We start from the raw sequence: 23764 nt of genomic DNA on the forward strand, positions 1-23764 counted from the left end.
AAAATCCTTATTTTTGTTTGAATTAGTTTATATGATTCTATAAAGTTTGCTTCAGAAAACACATATATCACTGCTTTATGGTTTGAGTCCTTCTACTTAAATAGGTGTTGAATTTGAAATTATTTTTACGTAAAATTATTCTATATATTGCATCTTGCTATTCATATTTTTAGTTTAAAAATCCTAATCAGAAGCTTCTTTAGGTAAGTGTCACTTTTGCATCATAAATTAATGGAACAACTTTGAATACTCCCATTTCCAAATCACTACCAAGAATACTGTTGCACAATTCTTAGGAGCAAAATTTGAGAAATGGTTTAATATGCATTCCTTATCATCTTTCTTGCATAAAATTAATGTCAGAGAAAAGAGTAAATAACATTAATCAATACATGAACAAGTCTTGTAATGAAGAGACACTCCTTTCATATCACCTTACTCTACAAATCGGTTTTACAAGGTTGAATTAAACTTAAAATCAACTTCTTAATATGGTATTAGATTCATTTCGAGCATACCCTGACGATTGTTTGTTGAGTCCCGCCATCGGATAGTTATAATATATAGTCTCACGCATGAGTTGGTAGCCTTGACATGAGGATGTGTGTTAGTGATCACACATCGAATAGAGATTAGGACATTTCATAATACATAAATAAGTACAAACCTCACCTTATAAACCAGTTTTACTGAGATTGAGGTAAAGAAACTATTTATATATACTGAGACTGAGGTAATGAAAAAAATAAAACACTCTTCCTTTGAAACATCTAATATACAGAGAAGGATTAAACCAAAAATAAATTTCAGGGGGTCTGAGGGAAAACTTTTTCCTCCAAGAATTTGAGGAAACGTTGAGCATACATTTTGGGTTCAACTACTGATACTGTAATAGGATCAAACTGGAGTGATTTGTATGAATGCTCGATTTTCTTTTTCAGATTATAACTCTGCAATATATCAATTATGCCCATGTAGAGGACAACATCGTATACCTCAAAAAGCTCTACTTCTTTTGCCTCCTCCACCTTATCCTCCACAATCTTCCGAGTTGCTTGAGCTGGCATGTTTACTCCAAGCTGCACCCTCAACCTGAGTAACAAAATCAGAACTCACCATTACACATCTCATTACAAAACAACAAACCAGAAAGATCATGACATTTATGAAAAAGTGAGAAGCTAATGTTTTTTTTCTTCTGAGATTGACCCCTCCAACCAACATATGTTTTTTCTAGACACGAACTTGAGGATCAAACCTTTGACTACTTGTGAGATAAGACTCTGTCAATCTTTTCACACTGTGGTGTTTGTCACAACAGTTTTTATTGGTCCTAATACCTCTCTTCTATTAATTTTAGGGGGATTTTCTTTTGTCTTGTTTTTCTCTGCATGCAGTGGAAAAAAGGTAGGGCCTTCTGAGAGATAATGTTTTAGTGTTTTGTTGTGGTTCTGTTGTTTCTTTCCTATATGTGTTTCTGATGCTTGGTTTGGTGATTATAAAGTCTGACGGAATCTTTGTTGGTTAGGTGTTGAGTAGTTTGGCTTTTGGCCAATTTCTGTATAAGATTGGTGACATCCTGAAGTGTCTTCTTCTATTTTATTTATTCTTTACTGATAAAAAAAACATCTCTTATTAATAGTTGAAATATATCATAAGTAATTTTCTACTTCTAGTACTTGGAAAGTATTTATATTGAATATTAGAATCTGAATAAGATGGAAGAAAATTCATGTAAAGTTGCAGGCTAAGATTCCCTTCAAATTTCAACAAGGCAACACCAAAATAATATGTAGTGCAGTGCAGAAGAGAAAACAATGACAGAATCATAGAAAGTACCTTGCAGTACCAGGCAGTAAAAGATCAACTTCAGTATCACCCATGGAGTATGCCCTCAATGTATTCCCTCTGATGTGAGGTCCAGGTGCTGTGTTCACTATGCTTGGTTCATGGGAAACTAATAGTAACCCTTTGGGAAGAATCAAGTGTTCCTCTTCTTATATAGTGACATAAAATTATACACATAAGATATCAGTTTACCAAGATTTATATACCAAAATATAGATTTGTTTTTCTTCATAAACACTGGTGGAGTTACTTTACTTACCATCTCCGGAAGGTAAATTCTCCTGATGCTGCATTGATTCATGATGTTCCACGAAGGCCTTCATATTCTCTGGAGCTCGGAAATGTAATCCCAACAGAAGGCTGTAATCAATTATATGCTGTGACTCCAAGAACTTGCAATCCAGGGAAATTTGCCTTCACCAGAAATCCAAATTCAGATTATGATTAATGCACCTAATTATGTCAATTTAGTATTGGAGAATGTCTGAATTGCGGTGGTTAGTGAAATTTGGCATGTTAGGAACAAAGGCATCTTTAAAGGTGGTAGTGGATCATTCAAAGGCTTTCTCTTTGACAAAATTGAAGGTTTGGTCTTTTCCTCTAAAATTCCATCTACTTGTTTTTCATATTCAGATTGGTGTCTTGAATCTTTGGTTTGCCTATACTCTATTTAGTTTTGGTTTTAGCTTGTTGGTTTATGGTTGTGTGGACTCTTGGTAGAGTAGTTTGGTAGGCTTTAGAATTCTTTAATTGATTTTTGTTAGATGCTATTTTTGGGTAAGATGTATAAAGGTTGGTTCACCCCTAAAGTGTTCCATATTTATTTATTCAATATTGCTGCATTTGTCAACTTTTCATCATACATTTCTTATGGCATGTAAACCATTACACCCAACTAAAATTGATAAACAACCAAGTACCAAAACATGGAGCATGATAAATTTTGAGTAGTAATATGTCAACCTTAAAATAGTAAGATCAGTATTATTAATTCACCGAAAAAGGTAAAGATCTATTGCCTGGTAGATTCCTTACACATAAACACTTAAGAACCAGTTATTAATTTCCAATAGGAAAACCAGTTATTAATTTCCAATAGGAAAACCAGTTAACATAAACAATTATAGAAGCACATGAATTTAATACCCTGGCAACTTACTTGAGTAGGGATTCTCGAAGTTTTTTATCCATGTGAAACTCATATTTTAGATCAAGATCTTTCAATGTTGTGTTGCAATTGATTTTATCATTGTCTGTATATCTTCCATGTGAAGACCCTTTGAGGTCATAACGACGGTGGATTTGTAGTTCTGTGCAAAACACATTCCCCATGACCACAAAACGGACCTGGTAAACAAAATAAGCTATTCAATTTGAAAGAAGAGAGAAAGAAGCTCAAGATAGGTAACAGGTGATACCTTCTTTCCACCTCTTAGTGTTATTCTATGGAGCCCAAAGAACTTTGTTATAAGAGTATTCTCATGATCTCCTACATGACGATAATATTTAGGAAGCATACTAAGCAGAACCTACACCAAAACAAACATATGCATATAAACATGTGTGACATCCTGCACTACAAGAAAACAGTAATTTAGAGACCAAATTTAAGCGTCTCTTAAATTATAGACGGTATTAAGCTGCATTATAGCATCCAGAGTGGGCTTGTCCCTCTCTATTTTAGGAGGAAGTTTGCTCTTAACGGCGAAGAAAAGGACTCGAACCTCTAACAGTAAGGGTTAGATTGTCTACTAGCTTCAAACTAAAGAAGGTTAAGCCTACACCAGTAGTTGTAACCCCTCGTATAAAGATTAGCGTTTTAGCTTCTCCTCACCAGTCGAAGCTATGCCCACGATAAAGGACATTTAGCGTCCAAAATCCAACGGAGGCTATATGTACTGTTTCTTGTAGTGCTTCTTTATCAGAAAAAAATGATTTGTTATTGTTTTTTAAATAGTAACTGTAATCAGGTTAGATTGAGGATATCAGATACTAACTATGCCTCCTCTCACAAGATAATACATGTAAAAGGAAAGTGGGAACACTTTTGATGTGTAAAATGTTTAAAAACTAAACCACGTTTCAAAGTATGACAATGAGGTATTCAAACAGAATAATTTTGAAGAGGAAAATTGTTTACTTCTAGTCATTTCTGTCTCCTATATTTAATATATATGATCAATAATCTATATTAAATAGAGAGGAGACAGAAAATGGTACTTCGACCTTGGAACGAATACGAAGAAATTAACTGTCTCTTTTATAAGGCCATGAGGCAGAATTATAGAAATCTATCTACATGTGAAAGGAATCTGTTTGTAGTCAGAAAATGGTCCATTATTTCATTGGACACCTTTTCATAACTAATGTTTTTACTAATCCCACCATAGAACTCTATAAAGCCAAACTCATGCACTGGCTTATGAATTCAATATAAGATTATTAATATTATTATAACAAAATTCTGGATTGAACAAGAAAAATAAAGTTTTGGGACAACAAACCTGTAGTTCTGATTTATTCACAGTCTTGATCACAAACCTATCATCTTTAGAGAGATAGAAGATGCTGCCACTTTTTCCAGGAGAAGATAAGTCCCTTAGACCACTATCTCCACAAATGGACATCATGTACTCTGCAGCATCTAACTTGAACATCTCTCTCAAATTCCTGGAAATATAGGCTAGTGTGATTATGCCAAGAACCAAGATAAGACCAAGATATATGTAAAGCTGCATACTAGAGGGAGCATGAATTAATCACATGCATGAGAACTTCAACAGCATTAAAGGAACAAAGTCTTGGGAAATCTTGTGTTGTTTATGTGGATTCCACCAATTCATAGATCATAAAAGAGCCTCTGCTTCTGAGCATTGCCCTGACTAGGTTTTCCTATTTTGGCAAACATTCATGCTGCTATAATCTCAACTCATTGTCTAGCATAATCTGCTGTTGACACTTTGTATCACCATGGTTATTTAAGTTTATTTTCCTCTAAGAAAGGATTGGGACTTGTACATAAGATCGGGAATGCCAAAGAGCTCGGGTGACTGTATACATCCCTTAATCGAGTTTTTATTGTCATACCATTATGAATAAAACGGCCTACTCAATGAGCCTTTAATGACGAGCAACTATTTATGGAGCAATGATTGACAAACATACAGCCAACCCAAAGTTCGTCACCTAAAAGATCGATAAATGTCATTCTCTAGGAAGTACAATTTATCTTGTCTCACACACTAAACTCTATTCTATACTCTCGGCTCTTTGTTAAGAATTTATCATCATCTTTGTGTTCCTACTGACTTAAGCATCGAAGAGTTTTTTTGCAGGTGGACCTCCCTCTCTCATCGGAGACCAACTGAAAGCTCGTTCCCCGATGAACACGTAGTCCTCATCGAGTTCATTTTTGGTAGGAACAGGACTTAAACTAAAACTCCATCAGTTTGGTCATTCTTTCCATAGGTTTTTTAGTGTTTTGCACTGTGGAACCACTTCAGTAAAATAAGGTTCAATAATGATTCACAAACAAAACCCAACAAAAATAATTTATAGTGTGCTTTGAGCTCAAAGAACTTTCTCATAAAATCAATCAAATTGTAGCCATATGGAAAGTAGTCAAATGCATAGTGCACTCTACTGATTTCGAAGTTATAGAAAGCATGGTATAGATAAAGTTAATACCTGAACACCATAGGGCAATAATCTTTCCAGTAAAAGTTTATTGAAGAATGTGGTGGAGTAAGCTTTGAACCAGCCCTTGGAAAGTACATCCTTATTCTAGCTCGATCCCCAAAATCAGATGATCGAACTTCGCGTGCAGGCACTGGTGTAATCTTGCCAACAGTATATCTGAGGATTTATATAGCGTAATTCAAGACAAAACACCATATGGCACACAATGCTAAACACAATAAGGTACTTCCAAATATGATGATAACCTATGAGGCTCAAACACGTCTCTTAATTGGTACTGGCACACCACACATGAGAAACATCTTTCTGTTAAAAAAAACTGAAACATATTTATGCACATAAATCTTTATTGTCAATTTATATATTCATAATTATATAATATATAGATCCGTGTCTCTATGTCCTACATTTTAGAGATTATACGTGTTTTCGTGTCCGTATCCATATTGTATCAAGTGTCTATGTTACATAGATGATAACTACAACTGTTAATGTTAACATAGCTATCAATTTATCCAAAAATAATCTAGAAGGGGTCACTATAAACATCTGATCAATTATTTTACCTGATGCCAAGCTGCAAATTAAGCTTAAGATAATAGCTTCGCTGGCCTTGAAAATTGTCCAAACATGAACTCTTCTTTACTTGCTTCACACTAAACTTATTTTGCTGCTTCTTTTTACGTGATGACTCAGAGCACTCACTAATTCTCTCCATAATCAGAACACCTTGCACGTACTCCCTTTCATAAACCAAAGTACTTTTAACTGATGATGCCTCAGATTGATCTTCATCCAAGTCATTGGATAATGCAAGGGAAGAATCATGACAAACACAGTCTTGAGCAGAATCATCACGGACCAAATTTATCTTCAATGAAGAAGTCCTTTGAGATATTTGACGAAAACTTTTGAATCTACTAATGACAGATATGTTTTCAGAAAGGCTACGCTTAACTCTGGCTTTTGGAGCCTCATGTTTTTGTATATTCAATAAGAAACCATTATCATCACTATGATGAGGGCTATGAGATATCATCCTTAGGGATGGTTGTTTACTACCTGCTGGATAGAACACTCCTTTTCCATCCTTCAACCCTTTATTCCATGTCCCAATATAAAGACCTCCCTCTCCAAAACTATAAACTCCAGATCCATGCATAACCCCATTTGACCAGAAACCATGAAAGGTATCCCCTTTAACCCACTTCATAACCCCTCTACCATCTATTCTCCCATTTTTCCAATTTCCAACATACATGTTTCCATTATTCCAAGTATACCTGCCACTCCCTTCAGGAACTCCTTCTTTCCATAAACCTTCATAAACATCTGAATTGGAATATTTCTGTAGTCCAATTCCATGCTGAGCATTCATCTTCCAACCCCCTCTATAGATGCACCCTGCAGATGTTGTAAGTGTTCCATAACCATGTAGGTAACCTCCACATATTTCACCCTCATAATGTGCTCCTGTTGACCACACAACCAGACCCTTTCCTGTCATTTTCTCACCTTCCCAATCACCCTCATACACTGTTCCATCTGACCATGTGTACTTTCCCTTGTCATGGGGAAGTATGCCCTTTATCATACCTATGTAGACATCCCCATTTGAAAAGGACTTCTCATCAAACCTAACATTAACAAGAAACAGTGAAATCATGCTACAAGCTTAAGGCGAAGTTGCACTCAAAGGGGTATTAAAAACAGAACACAAGAGTGCAGCAGAGAGAGAGTTTTCATGAATTTTACCTTCCACTATCCTCCATGAATTGCACTCCTTTCTCTGATCTAGATCAGTATTAGGACGAGAATAAGATGTACCATTTTTTTTACTTAAAGGTTAAGCATGCTGTGAATCTGTGATAAGTAAATTCATCTCCTTTCACCAGTCTCACAACATTATTGCAGATGATGAACTCTGGGACATGCACAAACATCATAAATGAGTTTCAAAATGCAAGGAAGAAAAACTTGAAGTAAAAGGATTTCTTAGAAGGAAGAACTTAAGTAGTTTTCCTTTTACTGAAAATGATTTCTGAGATCTTCCAACAAATTACCATAAAAGAATCTTCCTCTCTCGGACAAATTGTTGTGTGATAGTCAAATGGAATCAAGAAAAACAACTAAATAAGGACTTCCAAGAAGGGAGACTTTCCCCATTGCTGTAAGGAAGAGGACCATGAAGTATGGATTTATATCAATAGGAGGAAAGTACAACTTCATTTTTAATTACAGATTCTGAGTTTTCTTTTCAACAGCTTTCGCAGAAAGTCCAATTTTCGACACCTTTACAGAAAGAGAGAGATATTGCAGAATCATGGTTTTTTCCCTCATATCTTTAGATTCGAATCCTCCAGAGTTTTAAAATAACTTCTAGATGGTACAGTTGTACATCTAATTCTTTATATCTGTTACATCAGTTTTCATTTTAATATAAAATGAAACGTTTTCTCTATTTAAAGTTTCATGCAGTTTGTTTAAAACTGCAGAGAATCTCAATCACATTTTCACACATACTATGTCTAAGGTGGAATGACAGAGCTTGCACCAATGGATTACATCTGCAGATGCTATGCTTATTTGTAATTTAGAATGAATATAAGGGTAAACCCAGAACTATCACTACATCATTTAAATTAAACAATAAGCCAAATTCTAAAAACATGTTTGAATAAACTAGTATATGAATAAACCACTGCTAAAGAAGAAATTGAATATGATTATCAGATCCAGTCCAGAAAACTAAATCAGAAGTTAAAAAAGTAGTTTTTTTTAAAGAAAGAGATAATGTAGAAATAACCCCACTTGCACTTACCATCTACATAAAATGGGTAAACTAATATTGAACCAGATATGCAACTGGGTTAGTTCCATAATTCAATAAAAGAGTCACTGATTGATGTTATGAACCTTAAGTGTATTGCATAACAATGAAAAAACACGTTGAATTAAACAGTGAACAAACTGAAATAATTCTTTACAGGAATAATAACCATTGAACTGACCTTGGAAGGATGCACAGAAGATCAATATTATGTATCCAAAAGTCTCAAACTAAGAAGAACTTCCCAAGAATCAAAACCTCAGACAAACAAAAACTACAACCTTTGCAAAACAAAATGCTTCTACAAGAGTCCCAGATCCTCCTCAGATAAAGCTTCAGGATTCCTCATATATAACCTTGCTAGATTCTCTTTCAAAGAGCTTTTGGTTGTGAAGTTGTGAACCAGTTATTTGAGAAGTTTATTCAAACGATCACCTTAGTTTATTGAAACAGTTCAATTTAATTAGTAAAGTTTGAGATATTTAGCATATGTATGTACAGTGCCCTTTATTTGTATCTTTATTTGTATTTCTATCAGTGTTTGTGCTACATGGACGAGTTGTTTTGCTGTCAGTTAGCAACCTGAAATGGAGACACCTCAACCATCAAACATTCTCTGTCTTATATAATCATCTTGTCTCCTTGTAATGTCTTATTCTTATTTTCGTCGTTTGCTAAATAAGTTATTAATTGTCACTAACTACTTTCAAATGTAAACCCACTTCCCATTAAAGTTTAAATTCGCTTTTTCTTCTGAATAAAGTTGAATTCATAAAATAAAATGCCATGCAATGCAAATAGTAGTTCTGTATCTGATCTTTTATGCAAGATCACGAAAGGGACAAAAGGCCACCGCAGAACCATATTCTTCTCAACATGCATTCTTGCTTTATCCTATTCCTTTCATATTACCCAAATGTTGCATCTACCTAATCACTATTATAATAACTTAATCACTTTCATCTGCCATCTGTGTTTCAACTACATATACAGATATCAACAAAAACTATGTTGCATTAAGATTATCATATTTTATTAGTAGAATAAAATTGTTAACTAATACTACAAGAAAATCATTAAATAAAAATCAAAATTTAAGGATAAAAAATAATTAATTAATATATTGACTAAATTATATATTTAAAAGTTTGATTGTATCTAGAGTGATTTCTATTATTAATAAAAATTTATTATAAATAAATAAATAAATAAAATAAAATTTATTATTCTTGTGATTAGTTTGGTTAGTAAGTAACTAAAACTCTGGTAGTTAATGTTTAAATATCAAATTTAGAAACTATTTTATAAACTTTTATTAATAATAGAAACTAATTTTAGATACCAATAATTTTTTTAGTTTATAAAATTGTCTCTAATTTAATCAAATAGTAATAGGTTATTTTGGTCTCTAAAACTAGTTTTTATTTAATATTTTTTTTTAGTATAAATCTTGTTAAATTGTCACACGTTCTTGGTGTTTGAAAAGAAGTTAATCATATAAGTGCATTATTAAAAAAAAACAACAGTATTGACTACTTATTTTATTTAATTCGAGACCACTTATTGACTCTTCTGCTTCATCCAAGTAATGAAAAATGACTAAGTTGCATTATTTGAATATAATTTAATCATCTTTATTTTTTAATTAAATGTTTTAATTAGCTAGGTAATTTCCTTAAAACTTAACTTTTTAAATATTACATCTTTATAAAAGATAAATGTATACTTTGTAATATCTTGATTTAGAAAATAATGCTGCACATATGATTGCAGGTCCATTGAGAGAAAAAAAAAATATCTGCCTCAATAATTGAGGTTTTCTTTTCTGTGTTTGCAAACTTGGACTATTAATATATACAAGAAAAAATACTTGTTAGTGTAATTAATATTTTAGGACTTTAGGGCAAATTCTCCATGCACATTCATATCTTCTCCTGTATCTTTATTTATTTTTTTATAATTTCAACAATACTTTTTTGAATATTTTTTTTTTAATTTCAACAATACTCTTTTGAGTATGCTGGAGAGTGCGATGCATTCTTCTACATTTTCAAATGATAATAGTTGCTTGTGGTAAATGTTAGTAGTCAGTTTTGTAGTGTTTTTAGTGGTGGTGGTTGTGTTTCCGTTTATTTTTTCGGAAATCAAAAAACTCAAAAATATGTAAAAATGGAGTACAAAACTGAAAAGAAAAATATCTTAACACTAGAGAATGTCGAATATAACAAATCTTTTAGTCAACCTTCTCACACACTCAAATTCAAATGATGAAATTACTTTCTCAAACACGACACCCAGAAAAGTATAATGATGTAGAGGTACAGTTGAGATTGTTTAAAGATGTTAGATTATGCTTCATCTAAAATTATTTAAAAAAATTTAAAAAGTTGAAACGACTTTCACAATTAATATGAAAGTGAATGGAGAGAAAATTCTTAAAAAGTTTGAAACCGAATTTCACAATTAACAGCGTGTCTACCAATTTTACCATAGCGACTTACTCAGCATAATAACCAAATTATGGAGGTGGAGAAAAATTTGCCTTGTTTTAGCCATTGTCTTCATTAGTTAAATATTAGTCCTTTAATTGTGTTATTTTGGGCATCATCTTACATGGATCAATGACTCTTTATGTGGAAGTTAAACACAACCAATACTAAAATAAAATTAAGACAAGTCCCCTGAACCTTTTACATTCACCTGCATCCCAATTTGTTGATCTTCATCTTTCTAGATCTTCCACTGTAAATAGCAAATTTATTTTACACGAAACGAAGCCTTCTTTGTGTTACAAACTACATCTGATTCAGATTCAACACTCTCAGCCTTGTGTTGTTGAATATTTAGGTTCCTATCTTCATCTTGTGCTTTATCTGATTTGTTCAGAGATGAAAAGGAAAGTGGCTTGATTCCCACTAAGTCAGGATCGGGTGAAAACTTATATGGTAGCTTGCTCTGCTTCATCTTTCTAAAAGTAATTGAAATTCTATGAAAGACAAATTAAAAGGGCCTTTAGAAAATCATACATAAAACAGGAGAAAGGAATTTTGAGTGCATTTGACAGATTAAAAAAAGGACCTTTTTGATGACACAGATGGAATACAGTGCTTAGCAGTGTCAGCTCCATGGCCTTTCAAAACAAACACTGACCTACATGATCAAAATGGTCATTAGTTGTCTAAACAATGACAAATAGTATCTTGATATGGTATTGTTAATGTGACTCATATGTTGTGATGTCTGTTGCATCCCCAGTTGGTTACATGATAAGAAGTTTGTGTTGAGATTATTTATATAAGAGTCGGAATATCTTGAAGTGTTTCATTTTATTTTATTTATTCTTTGCCGATAAAAAAAAATCATAAACATAATCAAACAACCACAATATTTAGTCAGAAACACAAAGCTACCAGAAAAAATAGAGGTTGTGATCAAAAGTTTATCTGATTGGAAGTGAAGAGAGGGGAATGGAAGCTTACCCAACAGGCAAAGAAATGGATACAGGACCTGCAAACTCTCCAGCACTAACAATTTGCAAATTTGAACCAAATAATATTTTACACTCGCTCAAGAATGACACTGTGTAGAATGGCCTCACAAAATCACGATGATCAATGTGAGGAGGAATGCAATCTCCTTCTTCATATATGTTCACAATGCAACTATCAGGAATGCATGAGGAAGGAACTATATTCCACCTAATCATCCTCTTTATAATTTGCTTGAACACAGGTGGTAATGGATCAACCTCTTCATCTCTCATTATGCCAGGAGGGTTGCCACTTCTATCCTGCAGTGTTTTACAAAAGCAAATAAGCAAAAAAGTCAAATAAGAGTGAGAAAAGGAGGAAATTATGTCCTACCACTGCATAATTGTAGCAGCAGCCAAATTGTATTGTGACACGTCCCTTACCACGCATCCACTTTCTTGGTTCAGAATATGTTCGATCTGTAAGACACAAAACACATAAATTTTTCACCAGAGTAGATATACTCTTTTACTACAAGTACAAGTGGTTAAAGTAGACTTTGAGGTATGTTAAATCATAGTATCTACTCCCAGAAACAGATTGCGATATGCTAAACAAGAGGCAATACGTTGCCATACTCTTGAATGGAACGTGCTTAAAGAGATTTTGATGTATTATGGGGTTCTGCATGAAGAGTATATGTACTACTCAAGTAAAACCAGTCAGATGAGATGCATGTTAAAGGAACAATTGAGCTCACATTTAGTTCCACACTTCATAAACTTGAAGACCAAATGGTCCTTTTGAATCTTAGCTCTAATTTTAGGACTGCAAGAATAAACTTAAAAAGTGCAACAAACATGTGCATAAACCTTAAAATATGAAAATCAAAAGACTGAATCACTGAATTGTAGAATTTAGAAACAGAAAAAAAAAAAACAAGAAGCACCACAGCCCTCACACACCTTTAAGTTTCCCTTCTTTTCCCCTCCATTGCAATCTATACATCCACTCAACAATTTTCTTCTGCTCCAGCGCATTGAAAACTTCAGTGTGAAGTTCAAGTCCCTGTACCACATTTATGCGTCTACCATTTACCTTTTCAACAAAGGTAAAGTCCTTTCTGCAGCAAACCAGAGAATACCTGATTTTCTCCTTTTTTTCCTCAGATAACCCATTTTCAAATGAAGAATCTTCACAAATCCCATCATTTAACAACAGCTCAAAATCAGATTGCTTGCACCCCACCAAACATTTATTCACTGAAGTAGCAGAATCACGCCTCTGTGAAGAGTTCCTCGGATTATCCCATTGTTTTCCAGTCAAAGACTGTGAATTTGAAGCACTACCATTTAAGGGCATGTCCAGAGAATACTCAAAGCCTGCATCCGTTGACCAAGTTTCATCCAACTTTCCTGAAAAAAACGATTACCAACATGCAGACATCAGGCTATAGAAGCATATGTATGATACCCATAGTCTTAATTCAGATAAACATGCATAATTTACTAAAAAAAGAAGGCAAAAAACTGAAATTGAGTTGAAAGTTCAGAAGCAAAAGCAAGTAACATGTTATGGTATACTTATATCAAAACAAAAGAAGCAATGATGAGTTACTAATGAAACGAAAATAAAGAGAATGAAGTGTTTGATACTTTTGCGTAGAGTTGTGATTCGAGAATGAAGAAGATGTTGGCACTTGGAACAGAAGTCATGAGAGAAGAGATCCAAGATGTCATCTTTCTTCAAAGATCTGAGAAACTCCATGGATAGAGCATAGATCATCACCCACTGTTAAGGGTGTTTGCCAAGTCAAGAGGCAGTGCTTACCAAGTCAAGTCTACGGAGAGAGAATATGAATTATTTATACAAATGAAAGAGAAAGAGAAATTTAATTATATGTCAATAAATGAAGATAATTCGACATGCATAAGGTAAAGACAAAGGTTTGCAACATTAATATTTACGAACATATATTTGTTATACATTCTTTTATTATTATTAATAATAATAATTGTATAGAACATTCTTTCTTTGTTAAACAATGGAATTTGTATATTCTATAGTTAATAATTATGCATGCTTTACTTGGGTTGAGGTTAAAGTAAGGTTCCCTTATATTGCTTCTCATCAAGCAAGATATCTTTATATTTCCAAACAAAAAACATGTTTCTAAAATGAAAACATTTCTTTCCCCTTCTTTAAATTTTACTGAAAATTTCGTTAATATTTTTTTATAAGTAGTGTATATTTTATTTCATGTTATTTAATTATTTTATTAATGTTCAATATCTAAAAAAAAGTAATCATCCTAAAAACTTAATTGAAAATAATTTTTCTTTACTGAAATTAAAATCTTATCTCATTAATACAAAATAATTGTTTAATAATATTATATGGAACTTCTATAATGAATGACATCAAACATCATGTGTCAATACTGTAGAACAACAAAATAGTATAGTTGAAAGGAAACATGGTGATATATTAAATGTAGTAAGAGTTCTCATGATACAATCTCATCTAACCAAAATTTATTTGTCATATTGTGTGATACATGTTGCGCATATTATAAATATGTTTTCAACACCTGTTTTAAACAATTATTCTTCTCATGAAATGTTTTACAAAATTGCATCAGATTTTAATTGATTAAAGGTGTTTTGGATTTTTATGCTATGATAACACTTTGCCAACAAACAAACAAAAAACTTGATCCAATAGCATCAAAAGAATATGTTGAGCTGAATATTCAATCAAGATAAATTTTTGAGTCTAAAGATGTTGTCTTCTATGAACATGTTTTTCTATATCAAATGGTTCAAGATACTACCAATGAAATTAACCGTGCTAATGATAATTTTTTATTTTTTTTTAAAATCAACCTGTTTTGAGCCAACCTCACAAGCCATTCTTGCACTCAATGATAATGATAAAAATAACAGTAACTATGAATCAAACATTGAGGATCATGACACAAAACAAAATTTTGATCAGATTAGCATGTCCGAATGAGTACCGGAATAAAAAGATCACTTGAGTATCTAAAGGATTATCATTGTAATCTTAATGCTTCCAATACATCTTCAAAAGTTAAATATCCTTTGAATTTTGTTTTATCTTACAAAAATTTATCACTTCTTACACATCTTTTTGTTATGTCTCTTTCTTCATAAGTTGAGTCAAACTATTTATTCCAAAGCTATGAAACATGACTATTGGAGAAAAGTTATATAATATGAAACTTTTGCATTGAAGTATTTATTCCAAGTTGAGTTTTATCAATATTTTAAAAGGAAACTATTTTTTTATAATTTTTAATTATTTTTCTTTATACATATACGTAATCTATATTTTGTATTTTTTTATTCTAACATTTGTTAACTATTTGTTTTACATTTTACTTAAAAAATGATTAATGAGTATAGTGTCCATATACATTCAAACCATCAACTTTAATTAAAGAAAAAAAAATATTCTTTCTCTTCTATTCATCTCAATTCTTTTTTTATAATATATAAATTAATTTTAATTATACAATAAAGAATGTTATGTACATAGCATACAACATATATAAGAAAATCAAAATATATATTATATACGATAATAGTTCTGATTAGATATTAGTTGTTATTATGATGAAATTAAGCATCCAAAAATTTTAGTATAATTTGTTATTTTTTAATTACATATTTGATTTCATGTTATTCACATATTTTATCAATGGTTAATATCTTTAAAAATTACTTTTGTTTGTTTGAATCATAGTTTCCTCATTGTTCATATTTAAAAAGTTTTACTGAAAATGAATTATCACTGGTGAAAGAAAAAATGGAGCTATCATCGTCGTTTGGAATGCGTTTTCGCCACTCTGCGATTCCTTCTCCTCTCGCAATTCCCGCCTCCGCGTCCACGGCGGAGCCACTCAGCCAAACTCCGCCGCACAGAAACTCCGTCAAACTCCGAAGCTCCAAACCCTTCCCCTCCGCAAGAAAATCAGCCACACTTGAAATTCAGCGCTCTTCCGATTTGCCCTCGGCTCTCGCTAGGTTTTCTCTTTCACCGCTTCGCCGTCGTCTCACTATTCCTTCTTCCTTCAACATTTTCTCACTCTCTATCTGTGATTTTCAGGCTAGGAGAAACGTTGACCGTCAAAGACCTCAATGCCGCTCTTTATCACTTTAAAAATTCCAACAAATTCAACCACATCTCTCAGGTTCTCGCTTCTTCTTCTCGTTGCGTATAAACTACAAACAGCTTTTGGAGAAATGAATGTAAATTAACATTTACAGATTAACTACAGATAATTTATTTTATTTTTATCAATGCATCGTTATTTTGTTCCGCGATGTTTTTACTGTTACTGCAATTGCATTTGCAGCTCTTTAAGTGGATGCAAGAGAACAACAAGCTTGATGTTTCGTCTTATTCTCATTACATGAGGTTCATGGCGAATAATCTTGACGCTGCTGAGATGTTGCAACTGTACCATAGCATTCAAGATGAATCGGCCAGGAAAAATATCCTTGTGTGCAACTCTGTTCTTGGTTGTTTAATCAAGAAAGGCAAGTTTGATTCCGGTATGAAACTCTTTCGGCAGATGCAGCTAGATGGTCTAGTTCCTGATCCTGTTACCTATAGCACGGTATGGCATTTTATTCTTAATCTTGTGACATGCTTTCCTTACATCTTTGAAAATGAGCTGTTGTTAATTAATTCAGCATGCTTGAAGTTATAGCTTTAAAATCATACAACGCTTTGATCCTATCAAACTCCCACTCAAACGGATCCTACAGCTAGGCATTGTCCCAATAAGATTATCGCTCACTATAGGACAGTACTAAAGGCCCACGAAATCGGCTCATTTCTTTGGTTTGATGATCGTTCTTCTTGGCTTGTTGTACCCTTGAGCAGTAACATAGATTGGGCCTTCTCCAGTAGACTTTCTATTCGTAACAGGTTCCTTATGATATTAGTTAATTTAGCATGCTTGAAGTTTTGACTTTAGAGAAGAGGGAAATAGAAGGTGCCTATTATTTCATATTCTCTACTTGATTTCCTGTCTAAAAGTGTTGACTTTTTATGTTTTAGGCATTTACATGGTTCTAACTTTAGGATTTAATATTTTCCTGTTTTCTGATTTTGGTCGTTCTCATCTTTAGCTTCTTGCAGGTTGCATTAAAATAGAAAATGGCTATCCTAAGGCATTAGAGTTAATTCAGGAATTGCAACACAGTAAACTGCAGATGGATGGTGTAATTTATGGGACAATTCTGGCAGTGTGTGCTTCCAATGGTAAATGGGAAGAAGCAGAAAAATATTTTAACCAGATGAAGGATGAAGGTCACTCACGAAATGTTTATCACTATAGCTCTTTGCTCAATGCTTACTCAACATGTGGCAACTACAAAAAAGCTGATATATTATTTCAAGATATGAAATCTGAAGGGTTAGTACCAAACAAGGTTTGTTTTCCCTGTCATTTACTAATTTTTAGATTACAACTTGTGTATTGTTATTTATGGCTATTAAATCATGTTTTAGGATGTTTATGAATGGCCTTTGATAATATTACACAGGCATGACTATTGTTCGCTATGATTTAAAATTGATATTGGGACACTTAGGATATCTTAACCTCATGCCAGATACATGATGCAGAATTGTAGATGGAACAAATTGGGATTTTTTCTTCAATGGAAGCAAGTATGCTTATCATTTAAAATAATAAAATATTATTAAAGGATTGATTTTATGTGGATTGATACAAGTATCAACTACTACAAAATCAATATTGTTTGTGAAAACTAAAATCAACTGGAAAATATTGAGAATTACAAACTAATGCAGATAAAGGAAACTAAAATTGCAACTATGGCAACCATTATATCAGTTCAATGAGTAAAACAAGTGGGGCATGAAACAATAAAAAATATTTGAAGTGGATTGTCCTTGACTTTTAACCTTTACCGAATTGCTTATTTTTTTAAAATTTGAAATCAAGAAAATAATAAATTGCCTCCGAGAAAAGTAGGGGAGGAAAATATCTGCAGCTTCCTCAGTCTAACATGTCGATATAGTTTAGCCTAGAAGCGGAATATTAAAACCAGTTCGAACAACAAAGTACAAAACTGAAGTTGTTCATCCTTCTCAATGCCATAAATCTTGTTTAATCTATGGTGTGATGAGGGCCTACTAGCATTCGTAAGCTATTTTTTTTTGGCTTATAATCACTAATATGGGTTGGACAACGGTGCTTATAGTGTAAAATCATTTATGTGACTTTGCCTATCAGTTAAAGACATAGTAGGCTCATCACATAGTGTCTAGGCCTCTATGACTAAATCATGTAGTTTTCAATCCTTACCACTTCTGTTCTTCTAATCAAAACATGAATTTAGGAGCAAGGTAGTTTGGCCTGTATATTCTCCACACTTCAAGCACAGAGAGACCCTGTATGAGGGTTGTGTTAGAGAGAAATATACAATATAAAACCATTTGTATGTCTTAACCAAACATCTCTTTGTTTGTCTTGTTGAAATGCAAAACCTTTTATATGTTTCCTATATGTCACTTTCTAATATTTGATATAGAGCAAGCCTTTACTAAAACGGACTAAAATAATGATTTGCAGGTCATTTTGACTACCTTACTGAAGGTATATGTTAAGGGAGGCTTGTTTGACAAGTCTAGAGAATTATTAGCTGAACTGAAATCGTTGGGCTATGCTGAAGATGAGGTAAGAAAAACCTTTGAAATAAACAGCAAAAAGTTGTTTTGTGACTGAAACATTGTGAAATCATTTAATACATAGCATATTATCTATTCTTAACCGATGACAAAAAACAAATTGTTTCACATCATAAATTATATATCATTCTTCTAACATTTTTTTTCTACGTCTTCTTTTCCAACTACCATTATTTACTTATCTCAATCCATATGCAGATGCCATACTGTATATTAATGGATGGCCTAGCTAAGGCAGGACAGATACATGAAGCCAAACTTATCTTTGATGAAATGATGAAAAACCATGTCAGATCAGGTAAGTTTTCTTCAATGAAATAATATGACATGATAAACATTCATATAAATATTTGGTTATTCTAAGCTATTGGCTAGTCCCGAGGATTTAAAGGAATCAAAATGGTATAAGTTCATTTGCCGTATATTACCTGACTTGACTTTTTCATGGTGATGCAATGAACTAGAAAGTATAATTCTCTTTTTTCTCACTTTTTTTGGCAGTCCAGTATTATTTTTTAAATTTATTTATTCTTTATATACATATAACCTCTCTTGGATCTTAAGCTTTTAGTAAAGTTGATCCTTGGCATGGTCTCATTCGAATGCAATCACCTACCATGATTGCCTGCACTTATCACTCACGATAAGCTTTTGGGATAGTTGGTCTTTAACAGCTTCACATGTAATGAAAACGAATAAAAAAAACTAATAGAAATGTGTTAACACTATCCTTCTTGTTGCTACACTTATTCCTATCATTCCATTTTTTGAAGTCCTGCAGGAATTTCTGTTCTTAGAATTAATAATACATATTCATAAGTCTTAACTGAGCTCTGTTTTTCTTTATGCTATTAACCTTTAGTTATTGTAGCTTTCATACTTCTCATATTTTCAATTGGTAATAATTTGTTGATTTATTTCCCACATGTGCAGATGGCTATGCTCATAGTATCATGATATCAGCATTATGTCGTTCCAAGCTTTTTCGGGAAGCAAAACAGTTAGCCAAGGATTTTGAAACCACCTCTAATAAATATGACATAGTTATACTGAATTCAATGCTCTGTGCTTTCTGTAGAGTAGGTGAAATGGAAAGTGTTATGGAAACTCTAAAAAAGATGGATGAACTGGCAATCAGTCCTAGCTACAATACCTTCCATATTCTAATAAAATACTTCTGTAGGGAAAAAATGTATCTATTAGCTTATCGAACCATGAAGGACATGCATAGTAAAGGCCATCAACCTGGAGAGGTATGGTGTTTTATCCAAGTACTAATATGGAGTCCCCTGTATTATTATTGAACTTGGTCTTCCTCGTTATGTTACTGAAAACTGTCCTTTTAATTTTATTATGTGTACTACGCATCTTTTTGGATCTTTGTAAGGGCAAGGCTGCTACCTTATTTCCTAAAGGTCACAGGTTTGAATCCTTGAAGCAGCCACTCTGCTAGTCGGGTTAAGGCTGTACGCAACTATCCTCCCTAGACCTCACTAGTTGGAAGCCTTGTGCTCTGGGTTTTCATTTATTGTTTGGACCCTGGTTAGGGATTTCTCATTTTTGTTGCCGAGAACCTGGTGTAGATTTCTGCTTTCTACAATTGTATATTTTGGTGCATTTTTTCGAGATTGAGGTTTTTTTCCTTTCTTTTACGAAGATATTGTTATTAATTTTTTCTAATCTACTAGTTAGCCTTACAGTTTTACCTGATGGAACAGCTGTGTTCCTGAAGAAAAAATGAAATACCTGTAAAGTAATGATAGGAAAAGGGAAAAGAGTCGAAATGTGAAGTTGCACTTACCCAATTAAAAAAATGAGAATGTTTCATTTGATGAAGCTACTGCAATCTTATTTTCATATGTTGTTGGTTTAGTTACTAAATAAAAGTTTATCTGTTGTCTCTCTCTTTGTAGGAGCTTTGTTCCACTTTAATATCCCACCTTGGTCAGGTAAATGCTTATTCAGAGGCATTTTCTGTTTACAATATGCTGAGATATGGCAAGAGAACAATGTGCAAGTCACTTCACGAGAAGATTTTGTACATTCTCCTAGCAGGCCATCTTTTGAAAGATGCATATGTAGTAGTCAAGGTATTCTAGGTTTAAAGAATACATAAATCCGAGTGTTTCTCTTGTCATTGCAGTTCATCTGATGAATTTTATCCTGTCCAGGATAATGCTAAATATATTTCTCGTCCTCCCACCAAAAAATTTGCTATTGCATTCATGAAGTCAGGTAACATCAACTATATAAATGATGTTCTGAAGACTCTCCATGATAGTGGCTACAAGCTTGATCAGGTAATAAGCATGGTATTTCAATTTGAATACTGATATTAGAATGACATTTAATTCATGATTTTTTTTCCCTTGACATAATCACACTCACGCAAGGATTTCTCTAACCAAAAATCATACCATTACATTGCAATAGTCTTAAATTAGACCTGATGGCATTTTTGACAGTTTGAATGAAGTAGAATAACTGATTTAATTTGTTAACAACTATGCCCAGATTTTCAGAAATTCTAGAGCTATGGTTTGTGTTTTCTTTTTAACTTTTCACTCCAAAATTAATCATGTTCGTTCTTTTCTCGTGCAGGATTTATTTGCGATGGCTGTGTCACGCTATTTAGGTGAGCCTGAAAAGAAGGACTTGCTGCTACACTTACTACAGTGGATGTCAGGGCAAGGTTACATGGTTGATTCATCAACAAGGAATTTAATCCTCAAGCATTCACACTTATTTGGTCGTCAGCTCATTGCTGAGGTTTTGTCCAAACAACAAGTACAATTAAAACACAAAAATCTCACTACTTAAAACATCATCCTAACTTTAGGATCGAGGAGATAGTGCTAGATGGTACATTACTTAATTTTTCCCCTCTTCAATTTTTTCAATTGAGTTGTTATAAATAGTCTACACAGCAATTTTTCCCCTCTAGTGCTGCGGATTGACTAGTTGTATATACAGCAGATATAAATATATCCCGTCAAATTGTTATATGATCCTTTCATTTTTTTTGAGTTATTGTCAGTAACATGCTTCTTTTGCAAGTAACATCGTCAAAATGGCCATGGCTGGTAACAATCACATCCTTATTTTTTGCTCCATTAACAAGTAAAGGATGGCTGGTGGTATCTCCATCACACGTTGCAGTTCATACTTGCAGTCTGTTTTATGTTGATCAGATGAACAAGTAATAAAAGAAAGGATGATTTTGTCAGCAAAACTTAAAAGGAAAATAAGAAAAAATGAAGTGCCTAATTATCATCACCACTTAGACAAATATAGGACAAAGCAATATTGAGATGAATACAGCATATAAAGAACCAATAAACATTTATAATTTTGATATTTTCATGTCTTTTATTCTTTAAAACGTATCATAAAGCACAGACAGACAAAAATCAACACTGAAATGAAAATATAAAAGGGATGGAAAGTTATAAATTATATTGTAATTTATTTTGCATGGTCTTATGGAATAAGCGAGTTATTAAAAGAGGTAAGAAAAAGGTGAATGATATCCAATGACTTTTTAACTGTTGAACTGCTAATGTTTCTCAAACCTCCTACAGGTTCAACAGTCAAACACAGGTATCTCAACTGGATACAAATGGATTCTATCTGACCAGGCATTCCTTACACTTGGATCAGTATCAGAAAGACACTTCCAAACTGCACTATTACACTTGAATCCACTTCCAAAGGCAATTTGCCACACCCTGTCTCCTTTCTTCACTCTTCCTTGTGCCTCCAAATAGCAGAGCTCATACCACAGAGAAGAAGATGAAGTATTGCCAAATCTGTATAATGTCATCCTTGAGGCTTCACTATCTTTCTTCTGCAGCTTCAGACTTTCCTCTATGGCATCTATGACTGACTTACCTCCAGCATGTATACAGAAATGTTCGAAAGCCTTCTTAAAATTTGGTACATAGATTTCCTTACTCCCTCTTGCCCATATTTTCTTGCAAATCACTGACCATCCAAAGCGCAATTGCTCTGAATATGGCAAGACAAGAGGGCCTAAGGTTGTTATATTGGTCCTCAAAGCTGATGCAGCTACAGTAAGAAGTGATCGTGAGAGGGAAACACCCACAATCTCATTTTCATCAGATTCCTGGTAAACAGACTTGTATGCTTGGTCATTTGATCCTCTGTGTGTTCTCACAAGATGCTGAAGCTTGTACTTGGCCACTGACTTGTCTTGTTTTCTGCTAGATAGTAGAATGGCTGCTCCTCCCATTCGAAACAATACATTGGCAATAAGCATAGACTTGTCATTACCTCTGTAGCCATTTGGAGCTACAGCCTCCATGCTAAGAACTAAAGCCAATGAGTTGTTGTGAACTTTCAACAGATCTTTGGCCAAGTTTATTGACAACAATCCAGCACTGCAACCCATTCCACTCAGGTTGACACTCTTTATGTTGCTCCTGAATCCAAACTTGTTTATGATCATTGATGCAATGGATGGTGTAGGACAAAATAGGCTACAATTTGAAACAAGGATGTCAATTCTTTTAGGATTCACTTTGTGCTTGGAAAGTAGATCTTTGACAATTCTGAAAAGAACCAATTCAACTTCTTCTTGTGCAAGCTTCATGGAATCATTTGGGGGGAGCTCGTGAACTGATTCTGGCATGCAAGCCTCGACTCCAATACCAGATCTTTCCAACACTTTCATTTCAAAGTCTATTTTTTCTTGGTCAAAGTTGCATATTTCAAAGTGTTCTATCATATGAGAGTAAGGGATGCGCAAATGATCAGGAGGCATATAACAAACATAGTCAAGAAGATACACAGTTCGACGTCTAAAGCAGAAGTAAAGAAATATAAGAATTAATGCTATGGCTGCTAAAGATTGTGTGGCAGAGATGAGAGACAGATCACAGAAAGAAGGGTATATGGATAGAAGAACTTCCATTGTCATAAGCTTAAACTTAAGCATTTGAACTTGGGATATGATTTATTAGTTCAAATGTAAAGAACTAGTTCATTTTAGTGCAAGTAGGAAAGTTTTTCAAACATGCAGTTACACTCTTGCTCATGCGTTGTTGTTCCCCCATTTTCCTCTGAAAAAATGCATCCATTAGTTATCACAAAAATTGTGTGATGAACCAACAGGTAAGAAACTTTAGTTCCTTGACAAATGGTTGAG

General features: G+C 33.4%; 4 protein-coding genes across 11 annotated transcripts; 1 reads left to right on the forward strand and 3 right to left on the reverse strand.

Annotated features, from left to right (window-relative positions):
- Positions 1-695: 695 nt before the first annotated feature.
- Positions 696-9037, reverse strand: LOC137832874 (phosphatidylinositol 4-phosphate 5-kinase 7-like). 4 transcript variants are annotated; one of them, XM_068641252.1, is made up of 10 exons: positions 8559-9037; positions 7303-7471; positions 6114-7184; positions 5536-5703; positions 4353-4518; positions 3267-3377; positions 3008-3195; positions 2108-2262; positions 1840-1993; positions 696-1092 (listed from the first exon to the last, which is right to left on the reverse strand). In XM_068641252.1, the coding sequence occupies exons 2-10, from the start codon at positions 7317-7319 to the stop codon at positions 807-809; spliced, it is 2316 nt and encodes a 771-aa protein (XP_068497353.1). In that variant the 5' UTR covers positions 7320-7471; positions 8559-9037; the 3' UTR covers positions 696-806. The 4 variants fall into 4 exon arrangements, with proteins under 4 accessions (XP_068497353.1, XP_068497350.1, XP_068497354.1 ...); XM_068641249.1 differs by having other exon boundaries at positions 1840-1996; positions 8559-8913; XM_068641253.1 differs by lacking the exon at positions 8559-9037 and adding an exon at positions 7611-7745.
- A 1867-nt stretch (positions 9038-10904) lies between these two features.
- Positions 10905-13728, reverse strand: LOC137832875 (RNA demethylase ALKBH9B-like). 2 transcript variants are annotated; one of them, XM_068641254.1, is made up of 6 exons: positions 13503-13728; positions 12813-13262; positions 12241-12326; positions 11857-12167; positions 11456-11527; positions 10905-11363 (listed from the first exon to the last, which is right to left on the reverse strand). In XM_068641254.1, the coding sequence occupies exons 1-6, from the start codon at positions 13630-13632 to the stop codon at positions 11135-11137; spliced, it is 1278 nt and encodes a 425-aa protein (XP_068497355.1). In that variant the 5' UTR covers positions 13633-13728; the 3' UTR covers positions 10905-11134. The 2 variants fall into 2 exon arrangements, with proteins under 2 accessions (XP_068497355.1, XP_068497356.1); XM_068641255.1 differs by having other exon boundaries at positions 11456-11522; positions 13503-13712.
- Positions 13729-15642: 1914 nt separating this feature from the next.
- LOC137832876 (pentatricopeptide repeat-containing protein At1g10910, chloroplastic) lies at positions 15643-23641 on the forward strand. 4 transcript variants are annotated; one of them, XR_011084619.1, is made up of 12 exons: positions 15643-15896; positions 15979-16063; positions 16229-16492; positions 17010-17312; positions 18482-18586; positions 18796-18895; positions 19531-19850; positions 20511-20687; positions 20769-20897; positions 21199-21459; positions 22179-22726; positions 22825-23641. XR_011084619.1 is itself a non-coding variant. In XM_068641256.1 (11 exons), exons 1-10 carry the CDS (start codon positions 15679-15681, stop codon positions 21415-21417), a joined length of 1920 nt encoding a protein of 639 aa, XP_068497357.1. In that variant the 5' UTR covers positions 15643-15678; the 3' UTR covers positions 21418-21459; positions 22179-23641. The 4 variants fall into 4 exon arrangements, 2 of the variants coding, with proteins under 2 accessions (XP_068497357.1, XP_068497358.1); XR_011084620.1 differs by having other exon boundaries at positions 22829-23641; XM_068641256.1 differs by having other exon boundaries at positions 22179-23641.
- On the reverse strand, positions 22181-23554 carry LOC137832877 (3-ketoacyl-CoA synthase 7). Its single transcript, XM_068641258.1, has one exon. The coding sequence runs from the start codon at positions 23552-23554 to the stop codon at positions 22181-22183; it is 1374 nt and encodes a 457-aa protein (XP_068497359.1).
- Positions 23642-23764: the final 123 nt, after the last annotated feature.

This window comes from Phaseolus vulgaris, chromosome 6, assembly GCF_000499845.2.
Source record: "Phaseolus vulgaris cultivar G19833 chromosome 6, P. vulgaris v2.0, whole genome shotgun sequence".
In the NCBI taxonomy this organism is placed as follows: domain Eukaryota; kingdom Viridiplantae; phylum Streptophyta; class Magnoliopsida; order Fabales; family Fabaceae; genus Phaseolus; species Phaseolus vulgaris.